General features: G+C 44.3%; 1 protein-coding gene and 1 long non-coding RNA gene across 3 annotated transcripts in view; one reads left to right on the forward strand and one right to left on the reverse strand.

Moving 5' to 3' along the window:
* The window catches only part of LOC140430767 (uncharacterized), an 85,484-nt gene that overhangs the window by 10,355 nt on the left and 62,341 nt on the right, over window positions 1-12,788 (forward strand). The window lies entirely within an intron of this gene.
* Window positions 623-12,788, reverse strand: part of LOC140430766 (adhesion G-protein coupled receptor G2-like) — a 168,472-nt gene continuing 156,306 nt past the window's right edge. The window contains exons 10-12 of the mRNA XM_072518446.1: window positions 10,795-10,900; window positions 6,392-6,669; window positions 623-5,064 (exon numbers count right to left, since the gene is read on the reverse strand). Coding sequence (XP_072374547.1) covers window positions 4,976-5,064; window positions 6,392-6,669; window positions 10,795-10,900 — 473 coding nt within the window. The 3' untranslated portion in view covers window positions 623-4,975. The remainder of the gene's footprint in view (window positions 5,065-6,391; window positions 6,670-10,794; window positions 10,901-12,788) is intronic.

Here is a 12,788-nt window from a genome sequence, read left to right on the forward strand (position 1 = left end):
GACCTTCAGATCCAATCCTACCAGATGCTACAGGGTCAGAGGGAGTGAAACTCATTAACATGAGGATACATGAGCTGCTTCGAGTAAATCTGCAGTACCTCCCATCTCCATCCCAATAGAAACGTAAGCCATTGAATTGTCAGTAAATCTCCTTCCCAAAGTTCCTGAGCTTGTGGGCTAATCAATGATTAAAAACTAAACAAATAAGTGGTATAGCTTTAGGGGTCAGACCACTTTCTAGGTCTGCAGCCCACCGGTGAGGTCCACATGCACCCTAAAAGAGGTCACAATGCCTCCATTCACTTGATGTACTGTTATTTATTGTTTTACATTTTTCCAATTAAGGGGCAATTTAGCGTGGCCAATCTACCTACCCTGCACATCTTTGGGTTGTGGGGGTGAGACCCACGCAGACACAGGGAGAATGTGCAAACTCCACATGGGCAGTGACCCGGGGCCAGGATCAAACCCAGGTCCTCGGTGCTGTGAGACAGCAGTGCTAACCACTGCCCCACCATGCCGCCCATACCTAGTGTACTGTTATGATCTCCAGAGAGTACGATATCTTTTAATGAGAAATTTGAACTCCAGTTAACGGTATGAAAGATGATGCATCAAAATGTCACGTTTAAAACATTTTTATTCACCACATTATTAAGAAAATGAAACACTACTTTCTTTTTGTCTGCAACTTTTATTTTAAACAACACCAAAAATGATTTTCCATTTAACTTTTAGCATGGCATAAAATCTCCCTCTATGGTTATACATTACATTGTCTCTCAAATGGACATTTCATTCTCTAGGAACCAGTCTAAAATGATCAGTTTCTGATGGTTTGCTTCCTCGTTAACTTCCGATTAATCACAGATGGCATAGTGGTTAGCACTGCTGTCTCACAGTGCCAGAGATCGGGTTCAGTTCCAACTTTGGGTGACTGTCTGTGTGGAGTTTGCACTTTTTCCCCATGTCTGCGTGGATTTCCTCCGTGTGCTCCTGTTTCTTTTCACAGTACAAAGATGTGCAGGTTGGGTGGATTGGCCATGCTAAATTGCCCCTGAGTGTCCAAAAGGTTAGGTGGGGTTACTGGGTTAAGGGGATATGGTGGTGGCATGGGTCTCGGTAGAGTACTCTTTCGGAGGGTCAGTGCAGACTCGATGGACTGAATGGCCTCCTTCTGCGCTGTAGTGATTCTATGAGCTACCTTTCACGGTCACAGTTATGGTGTAGATCTCTTCCTCTAATACTAAACTAGGCAAATCTTTGGCCTCCTTAAAGTCCTCAAAAACACCATGTTCAATCAGAGCATGAGCTCCCACCCATATTCTGTATGGTGAAGGATTGAGTTAGCATATTCCCTGTTTAAGGTGCAGGCCTGGCAGCTTTTATTGTTTGCTCTCTAACTCGCAGATGACTAAAGACCACGAGATAAAACTTTAAACCGCTGTCTGTCTTTGATATTCATGGTTTAAAGGGAAATTTGTAACCTAACCTTTAAAATGGCTGCCTCCAGGTTCTTCCCGATGGTAACAGGAAACATGGTAGCTTTGTATGTAAGTAGAAATTCTTTTTTTTAAATTTAGAGTACCCAATGTTTTCCAATTAAGGGGCAATTTAGCATAGCCAATCCACCTACCTTGCATATCTTTGGGTTGTGGGGATGAAACCCACGCAAACACGGGGAGAATGTGCAAACTGCACAAATTAGTTATTCTTGTTTCAGCTTCCTTCGATCTTACAAATAAATGTATAGTTTACAGCATCACTTTTTTTTACAATCCAAAACTGAAATCACCTTTCTGGGACTTTGGGAGAATCATGGGTTTATTCATGATAAACTCAGAGATTGTGGTCTTTGTCCCTTGGTATCGATACCTTCCTCTCAGTAAAACAAGCAGAGTCTTCTTTTGATCTTTAACAAGTAGACCACCCAGGCATACTGTCAGGCCAGACTGCAGAACCCCTTCATTTGCCCTAAATTTAAAGAAACATTCCCTAAATATAATAATCTTATAAACCTCATAATTGTAACAGTGCCAACTACCTCACAAACACAGGGCTCCCGCTTTGGAATGGAACAAGAACTTCTACTCATAGGATGGAACAAGAAGTTCTACTTAAGAAAGCCCAATCCCTGGTCCACCATTTGCCTTAAAGTTCCAACCTTTTCAATATGCTGATGAAACTAACTCTATGGAATCCACCTTCAGAATTCCAACCCTTAATTATTTTTCTCTCAGCATTGCCTTACTGTGAGACAGTTATTATTATCTGTGATTAATTTATATGAGATTTGGTTTTTGGTACTCATAGACTAGAGGGAGTTCTGGTCCAAAGTAATATGCTTTAGTTTTAAAAGAAGCCAAATTACATAGAAGATGCTAAAATACAACGGTTACATTTACATTCTACTTAAATCATTCAGATACAAATTGCTTAACATCACAATCTTCCAAAGTAATCAAACTTATGTTCCTTAGAAATCAGCTGCATGTGCCCCATTCCGCTCCGAGAAACTATCTAAAACCTATGTTTTAAATAAAGCTTATTTAGATTAATCATTCATTATATTATTGGACCCTGCGCTGCATTTGGACAGCAGGTCAATCAATTTCAATATTTCTTAAGCCCCAAAGCAACCACCTAGCAACTCCCACATATTCCACAATAAGCAGAAACAATTAACTCATGGTATCCATATTATGTTATTATAAAAATAAACTAACGCAGGACTATGCGATCGAGCAGGGAAATGGGATTGACTGGATTGCTCCATGGGGAGAAGGCATGGATTTGGCCTCCTTTTGTGCTGTAAACATCTCTATAACTACTGGAAAGAGTGTGGATTCCTACAGGATGTATCAAATAGATAATGGGCGAGATTTTCCAGCCCTTCTCACCAAGGTCTCACTGAAGTTGACCCCTGCCTCGGGTTCCCCAGTGTTGGGACATTCGAGCCATGCAAATTGCCATTGACTTTGGTGGGAATGGAAGATCCCGCCGGCAGCCAATGGCAAACTACCTCTATTATAGGAAAACACACCAGGGCAGGCTAGAAAATTCTGGCTCACATTACATGATCTTCAGACAATGCCTTTAGGTGCTTCTGCGAATTTATACAGCAGCTTGCTGAAAATGCTTTCTCACACCACTTTAATTGCATGCTAAAGATGAGCAGCTGTGTTCCACATACAGTTACTCAAAGTACAAAATATTGTTCAGTACCCAAAATAGGGCTGAAAACCTTCCAGGGCACCTGGACTTTGAAATGACAATTATTCTGTCGGTGAATTTTCACTTTTGCATATTTGAGCTCTGTAGATTGGAACCAATAGGATGGCAGGATGAAGTCGGGCCTCAATATAACAGCAACTTTGAATGAGGTTCAATTATGGAAGTTTAATTTGAGTTTATTAATAAAGCATGCTGCATCTGTCAAATGAACAACTGTGTTGAGATCCTGCCATCACCTCTTTTCAAGAAGACCTGTTGCATCTTGTGACAGTCAGGCACTTAACAGGCCAATGGTAAGTCTTCCTCAGCGTCAAGGACTCCAGGAACAGTCGTCCTGTTTGTCGAGAGCTGCTGGCCAAACAGACGTTCGCTGCTGCCAGTACTACACCCCACCGAGGTGTTGTGTCAAGGAGGACGCAAGAACAAGTAAGTTGTGCTGGGAGGCAGGTCGCAAGGTGGGAGTCTCTGGTATGAGGACAAGGGGACTTGGTACCAAAGGCAGGGGTTTACTTTCAATGGACCCATCTTTCCAACGCCAGACCCTTGATCAGATACTAGGTGACTTTGATTGAAGGACTCCCCCAAAAGCCCACAAGAAAACATGCCAGTGTTTGCTTGTCATGTCCCCCCCATGTGGTGAGCTTTCTATTAAGGGCCTCAATCGGCAGTGGAGCGGGAAGGATGTAACTAATGAGTAGCTATTATTGATTGTCACTTTCAGTAAGGAAATCTGCCATCGTTCCCTGGTTCGACCGACATGTGATTCCAGACCGAGCAATGTGGCTGATTCTTAACAGCCCTCAATTAGGAATGAGCAGCAACATATGTTGGCCTTGCTAACAATGCCCACATCGCATGAAATAATAAATGAAAACACCGAAAAATAGACAAAACTTCAGGCAAATATTCTAACATGAGGAAATATTTTAGGATACACAGGCAATTCTGTGAGTAAGCACTTTATTCCAACTTGTTTTAACTTTTTACTTGCTCCTTCTAAATGCAATTGTTACTTTAAAAAAAAATTTAAGACTACCCAATTATTTATTTATTTTCCAATTAAGGGGCAATTTAGCGTGGCCAATCCACCTAACCTGCACATCTTTGGGTCGTGGGGGTGAAACGCACGCAGACACCGGGAGAATGTGCAAACTCCACACGGACAGTGACCCAGGGTTGGGATTCGAACCCGGGTCCTCAGCGCCGTAGTCCCAGTGCTAACCACTGTGCCACGTGACACCCTTTGATCAGTGAATTTCCAGGTGATTGAAAAATTGGAGATGACAGTTCAAACCAACCTTAAATGTTTTTGAACATTGGCAATTTCTGTCACTTTCTAGTTTGGTATTTGTAGTTTTAAAACAAATTGAAGAATCTGATTATCCAATTTTATGCTTGGTGTTTACTGACTGAATGGAGCTGATTTTGATTGGGTTTCATCAATTGGAATTTGATTGGTAATTTAGCAGATATCTCCTCATTTCACCCAATCACTAGTTCTTGTCTTACGGGTGCACACCTTGGTGTTCAATTGTATAAACAAAAACCTTCAAAATAAATGGGGATTCCTAATCAAGAGATGTTGGAAATTGTTGTCCTGATTCCTGAAACCGTAGGTATACTAAACAATTTCACTCACGCTTAAAATACTTTACAAACAGTGATCTCCTCCCCTTTAAGAAAAGCTTGTTTTGAAACTCATTATAAAGATGAATGGATCCCAAGTAACTTCACTTTCACCTCATTTGTCTGTTGTTGTTGTGGTGAAACTTGATGTTTCCCTTTTGAATGGTCGTTTCATAACACAATACCACAAGAATATGAAAAACCCTGCAAAGATTCAGAAAAATTACATGGCCATTAGTTACTCCATTTTGTGCTCGTTACTCTATTTGGATTTTGTCCACACAGGCTACCTTACAGTTGTTCAGAGTTAATGAAAATGCAAGGCTCATGACGAGGGAAAAATCATCTCTGTGGACTTTTTCTATTCATTGAAGGGATGTGGGCTTCCAGCATTCATTGCTCATCTGTGATTGCCCTGGGAAAGGTGGCGGTGAGCTGTCTTCTTGAAATGCTGCATTCCATGTGGTGTAGGTACACCCGCATTGCTGTTAGGGTGGAAGTTCCAGGATTTTGACCCAGTGACAGTGAAGGAATAGCGATACATTTCCAAGTCAGGATGGTGAGTGACTTGGTGGGGAATCTCCAGATAGTGGTGTTCCCGTGTATCTGCAGCCCTTGTCCTTCTAGCTGGTAGTGGTCGAGGGTTTGGAAGGTGATGTCTAAGGAGCATTAGTGCGATCCTGCAATGCATCTTGTAGATGGTACACGTTACTGCCACTGTCCATTGGCGGTGAAAAAATTAATGTTTGTAGAAGGGGTGCCAATCAAACGGTTTGCCTTTATACAAAAGTCTTCCTCAAATATTTCGACTTGAGTTCAAAGAACTTGGGCTGGATTTTCAATTATGGTGCTGTTGGGAGTGGGTGCAGGTGTGATTTGACAATTGCAATCCTGGAAGGAGGCGCTAGATTCTGCTGCTGCTAGAATGTGAACCGAGGGAATCTGTAAAACTTCAATTAACAGCTTATTCAACTCCTTGAGGAGCTAGTTAATTGGACTGGGAAGGGTCAGATGGGAATTTTCAAAGTACAATTGGCCGAACCCAAACAACCCAATGTATGCTAATGTGCGGCTGTTGGGTTCAAAGCAGAGAGAAAGTAATTTTTTCATGTCAAAAAATTTTAGGAGCAGGGGGATTTTGTGCTGGACCCTGTCCTTACCTTCCCTTTGGCTGTTTGGCATGTACTTGGTGAGGCTGCAGGCTCTGCAAGGTATTCTCTGTTCTTCATGTCTGCGGCAGGCCCCATGTTGGCTGCCATTTACTTTTGCAGCTCTTGTTCTGAGGCAGCTCTTGTCTCCGGGTTACCCTCCGCACCACTAATTGAGCGCCAAGTTCACCTCCAGCCCAGTTAGAATATTTACATTATAAACTGGCATTGTGTGAGCGATACAGATGCAGTTCAAGGTTAAGAGCTGGGAAGTTCAGCAAGTGTCTTGTTCCTGGCCCCTTAGTATTAATACAATTGCACTAATGTTCTAACATTGTCTATTACCATTTCTTGACCACCAATATGTGCACGTGTTGACTAACCTTGCAAGGAATTTAAGATGGAGAACAGGTATATTTGAGCCACATGGAGTGGTCCAAACGAAAAGAAAGCCAAAGCCCAGGTTGTCCCCAGTAAGCAACAGAGACCAAGAACTGTCCACAGATCCTTCCATACGGACCGTTGCTCATTACTGCTCCCTCTTTGCACACACAATAGCTTGGCACAAACGGTGATCAGCATTCCTGTATTCCCAAAGCATATAATGCTGAAATAGCCGCAGTTTGTAACGTAATGGATTGCACTGTTTGTTATCCAGCACCTGTTCAAAAATAAAGAAGCCTTGAAATATTCAATATTGAACTTTACATTGGATTTCATTTACAATTGCATGCCATTGTTTCTACCTGGTGCCTGACCGAATATTTTAAATCAGATGCAAACTCTTGAACAAATTCTTGTTTATCACAAATCGATACTGCAAACTGAGATAGTGTCACAGTTTTTTTTTGAGGTTTCAATTTAATCCTTCCTTTATAGGTTCAGATTGAGAAGAGTTATGTAACTAGAATAAAAAACTGTTTATTTACACAGATAAGCATCAAGTGATTAATTTAACTTCCTCACATTATTGCTTCACAAGCAATTAGTCACAGCCAGTGTGATAAACTTTGTGTGATTCCTGCTACTTCATCACTGTGTTCGACTATCTAAAACAGAATCCTGTTAAAGCTGCATAGAACATGAAATAGCCACTTACTGTTCCATGCAGCTCTTTTTGAAATCATTTTGCTTGAGCAGGTGAAAGGGTAGGATATTCCTTGCCCAGTAACTCTCATTCTGCCCCCCCCCCCCCCCCCCCCCCCCCCCAAAGCCTAAGAGGCACAAGTCAGGAATGTGATGAAATACTCCCCACTTACCTGGATGAGTGCAGCTCCAACAACATGCAAGGCGCACTGCAGGAATTCACCAAGGCGCCTTAGACAGCACCTTCCAAACCCATATCTGCTAATATCTAGGAGAAAAAGAGCAGGAAGCACCTGGAGGTTCCCCTCCAAGTCACTGATTTATATCATTGTTCCTTCACTGTCGCTGGGTCAAAATCCTGAAACTCCTTCCGTAACAGCACAGTGGGTGTACCTCCACCAGATGAACTGCAGCGGGTCAAGAAGGTTGCTCACTACCATCTTCTCAAGAGCAATTAGGGATGGGCAATAAATAGGCACAGCGGCACAATGGTTAGCACTGCTGCCTCATTGCGCCAAGGACCTGGGTTTGAACCTGGCCTCTGGTCACTCCGTGTGGAGTTTGCAAATTCTCCCCGTGTCCCCATGGGTTTCACCTCTACAACCCAAAGATGAGCAGGGTAGGTGGATTGGCCATCCTAAATTGCCCTATTGGGAAAAAAATTAATTGGTTACTTTAAATTTATTTTTAAAATAGGGATCGGCAATAAATGCTGGTCTAGTCAGCGAAACCCACATCCCTTGAATGAATCTTTTCAAAATTCTGTTTCCTGGCTAAAAAGATGTTGAGTCTTTACTAGCTAACAGTTGCACAGGCACCACTCACCCTTCAATATCCTGTCATGATGACGGTGATGTGCTGAGCGGACGCTCATCAGGTGGCTCTCCAGCAAAACATAACCAAATATGCACTTTTAGGCAAATTTTGCTTGAACATTCGAAGGCAAATTTACCTCAACGGCAAGAAGAAAACAACCAGGAAACAATACCAGCAAACGGGAGCTCGAGGGGTCGAAGAGATGGCAGAAGTGGTGGAAAGGGCCACGAGCTGCAGGCGGACGAGACGGCGGACCCACGAGGTGAAAGGGCCCCAGCCACCCGGGGGAGAGGGAGACCAACGACCCAAGCATCAGCCTCTCCCCCCTCCCCCCCCCCCCCTCCCCACCACCACCTGGAGACAGATTGAAGAACATCCTTATGAAGGAGTTGACTGCCATGAAAGGGGCGATCAGGATAGAAATCCTGGTGGCGGTGACAGAGCCGATGGTCACCATGCAAAAGACAATCGACGGACTGGACAAGAATGTGGAGGCACAGGAGAGGACAATCCTCGACCTGCAGAAGGCCTTGATGGACCAGAGCAACAGGATCATCGCCCTGGAAGCAGAAGTGAAAAGGTTGGTGGCGGCCCAAGGGAACTTAAAGGGGAAAGTCAAGACCAAGAGAATAGGTCCTGATGACAAAATATTCAGATTGTGGGCCTGCTAGAAGGCATCAAGGGCAGAGATCTGACAGGCTACGTTGCCGAAATGTTGTGTAACCTAGTTGGGAGAGACACTTTCCCCAACCCCACAGAGCTCATCAGAGCACACTGGTCACTCAGCCTGAAACCTAAAGCCGGGGAGTAGCTGAGGGCGATCATTGCAAAGCTCCATCGATATCAGGATCATGAGAGGATCCTGCAGTGGGCACAACAGACGGAAGTGAGCTCCTGGGAAGGACACAAAATCCAAATTTACAATGACATTGGGGCAGATCTGGCAAAATACAGGGCTGAGTTTAACCAGGCGAAGTCGGCACTGTACAAAAATGTGGTGCGATTTCGTATACTGTTCCCAGCTAGGCTCTGGGTCACGTACCAGAACAAAGAGCACTATTTCAACACCCCAGCAGAGGTGAACAAATTCATGCGGACCAACGGTCTGAACAAGGGGCAGCGAGGCAACGATGAAGGCTGATCAGAGGAGGATTGCGAAAGAAACAAAGACTCATTGGACAGTGAATACGTTTGAGTGGGACTGTGCTGCCTCGCTCTGATCAAAAAGACTGGGCCACAGGAAAGACAGGGGAATGCAGGTGAGGGTATAGGCAGAGAAAGCAGGCAGTCAGCGGGCATAAGTAAGGGACCAGACCAGCCCCGGGAGGGGAGCCACCACACAAGCAGGGATAGCTAGCACGGGAAGACAGACAGCAGTCGGAATTTCTCCATCTGGAGAAGACCAAGAACACCATCCAAGGAGGACTTCCACGAAGCCTGGGGGCCATTCATCAGCCTGTTCCATGACCTGCTGGAGGCCAATAGCGACTAGGGAGAGGGAAGGAAAGGGGGAAGAGGGAGGGAGGAAAACAAAGAGGTCACACAAGGGAAAGAAGCAGAGGGGGAAGGAGAAAGGAGGGTACCCAAGAGAATTACAGAATGAAGCGAGGGTGGAAAAGGGAGATGGGGAGGGGCCATATAGCCCCCCCTCCACCCCGCAAAGACATCAACTAAAAACCGCGACAGATAGGAGGGAAACACGGTATGAGTCACCCAGGGCAGAAGCCAGCATCAAGAGGGAAAACTAAACTACCAACGTGGGGAAGGGGGTGACGGCAGATGGGGGGAACCATATGTAAAAATCTCTGTAAATAAGAAACAATTTTATTTGTAAATACCAGGTACATTATAGATTCAACTGTTACTCTGTTAAAAAATGTAAAACCTGGAAAATATCAAAAATATTTTTAAAAAATTAATAAATCCTGTCATAATGAATGGCAGTAGACTATTTGGTGGCAGGATCCACCAGTCTGTTCCTGGCTTCTCTGAGGTTCATGTATTATCAGCAATGCTCACTGGATACCAATTAGAAGCAGGAACACTGGAAAATTTCCATCTAACCATTGCAGTGTTCAGGCAAATTAAAGCACAGTTGCCAACCAGGTAACACAGATCAGATCTGGCATTGATCCTAAAAACCGCTCAATGGAAATATATCTCTCCTGAAACTCCAGCGGCAGTGGAAGAAAATCAAATACCAACATTTTCTTCTGGCATTTTTATAGAAACGGGGGAGATAATGATTTACTGGTAATATCGCAGGGCTAATGATGGAGAGGCCTATGCTAATATTCTGGTGACGTGGATTCAAATTCCATTATGGTAGCTGGCGGAAATTGAATTCAATCAATTAAATCTGGAATATAAAACTAGTCTCAATGATGGTGACCAGGAAATCATCATCGATTGTTGTAAAAACCTACCTGGTTCACTAATGGCCTTTAGGGAAGGAAGTCTGCCATCCTTGCCTGGTTTGGCCTACATCTGATGTCATTTTTTTTTTTTTAAAGAGTACCCAATTCATTTTTTCCAATTAAGGGGCAATTTAGTGTGGCCAATCCACCTATCCTGCATATCTTTGGATTGTGGGGGCCAAACCCACGCAAACACGGGGAGAATATGCAAACTCCACACAGACAGTGACCCAGAGCCGGGATCGAACCTAGGACCTCGGTGCCGTGAGGCAGCGGGGCTAACCCACTGCGCCACTGTGCTGCCCTCTACATGTGACTTCAGATCCACAACATGTGGTTGTCACTTAACTGGCCGCTGAAAAGGCCCAGCAAGCCATTCAGTTCAAGGGTAGTTAAGTATGGGCAAGAAATGCTGGTCTTGCCAGCGACGCCCACATCTCATGAATTTTTTTTTTAAAAACACCTACATTGAAACAGTGTTGTTCTTTTCTTGGGTTTCAATCGTAAACCAGCCATAACTGCCTGCATCTTTGTCCACTCCGATACACACAAACACCACTATAGCAGGAATACCTGTTAATAGAAGAAAACGATTTACATTTATCAACATTTAAAGAATACAGTGCGCAAGAACACAGTCTTCTGGTTAGCTGCTACACCATCGCTGCACCATTTTGGATTTCGGTTTAAATTACAGGCTTTGGACAGACACCCCTGGACTAATGGATTAGCCAGCACTTCCCCTTCAGATTCTGTGGCAGAGCCCATGATGTCAGTTTGATAGACTTGGCAAGCAGCCAATCAGCACATTTGGAATCCGGGCCTTGGACCAATTCTCGTTTGGGATTGGTGGAGGTTTTCAGAAACTTCTGGAACAGGAGAAGCCAGCTCCGTTTTGTCAGTTTTAAGAAGAATTCAACCATGATGGAGCTTGACAGTTTTCTCTCTGTCTCTCTCACTGCCAGGGGATTTTAGAAGCTGCCAGTCAGAATTGTGAAGGGTCTCTTGCTTAAAACACAATGTGGCAATGCCGGTGTTGGACTGGTGTGGGCACAGTAAGAAGTCTTACAACAACAGGTTAAAGTCCAACAGGTTTGTTTCGAATCACCAGCTTTCGGAGCGCTGCTCCTTCATCAGGTGAATGATAAAAGACACAGACAGTGAACAGAACTGTGAAAGAGATCTCTGGAATTAGAAAGTGAAAGCCATTTTACCACAGGTCTGCAACACTCTTTTAACTCTGTCTGAGGAACTGTGAAGAGCTCAAATTGAAGCTTAAACTGAGAGCTTCCTTTATAATACAAGCCAGTGTTTCTGCACAGAAATCAGGCAAACAAAAGGCCTACAAACATTCCAATTTAAAGCCCAGTAATATCTCAGGGAGAAGTATTACAAACTGTTGGACTTTAACCTGGTGTAAGATTTTTTACTGCGCTCACCCCAGTCCAACGCCGGCATCTCCCCATCGTATCTCAGGGAGGCAGAAGCTCCACCTGGTGCTAGAGGGGTGGAAGTGCATCAACCTGAATCCTGTGTAAAGCTCCACCTGGTAGTTGAAGGGCAGCACTGCATCAACCTAAATCTCTTGAATAAATCTATTCCCCAGAGGCCACAACCACAGCAGCGAAGATTAATATGGAACCTTTTCTCTTAAATCCCCATTTTAAAAATCCTCTCCAACCCTTACCGTGTGTCGTGTGTCTGTCTCGTGTGTCTGGGTGGAGAGTTCGAAGGGTTTTGCGGTTAGGTAGACTGGTAGGCCATTGTCCTGTTATTTGTTTTGGACTTTTTTGTTAAAATTAAGGGGCAATTTAGCGTGGCCAATCCATCTAACCTGCATATCTTTGGGTTGTGGGGGTGAAACCCACACAGACACGGGTAGAATGTGCAAACTCCACACAGTGACCCATTGTCCTGTTATTTAAATAGAACATAGAAGATACAGTGCAGAAGGAGGCCATTCAGCCCATTGAGTCTGCACTGACCCACTTAAGCCTTCACTTCCACCCTATCCCCATAACCCAATAAACTGCTAATCTTTTTGGACACAAAGGGCAATTTAGTATGGCCAATCCACCTAACCTGCACGTCTTTGGACTGTGGGAGGAAACCGAAGCACCCGGAGGAAACCCATGCAGACACGGGGAGAACGTGCTGACTCGATGGGCCGAATGGCCTCCTTCTGCACTGTAGATTCTATGAACTTCCGCACAGACAGTGACAGCTGAGCGGTCGCTCAAAAGGTGGCTCTCATCTAAGAACTTTGGTTAAGGCCCTTTAACCCCAACAAACGGGCACCAAAAGGACCCCCCCATCAACCACAGTGCCAGCCAGAATGCCAAGGAACCAACAACCCATCCATAAAAGGCCGACCTCACAGAACTTCCAGCGTTGACCCAGGCGCTGATGGAGAAAATGATGGGTTTCATTACCTCTGAACTCCAGAAATGATGGAGGACCT

This window comes from Scyliorhinus torazame, chromosome 10 (assembly GCF_047496885.1).
Source record: "Scyliorhinus torazame isolate Kashiwa2021f chromosome 10, sScyTor2.1, whole genome shotgun sequence".
NCBI classification, from domain to species: domain Eukaryota; kingdom Metazoa; phylum Chordata; class Chondrichthyes; order Carcharhiniformes; family Scyliorhinidae; genus Scyliorhinus; species Scyliorhinus torazame.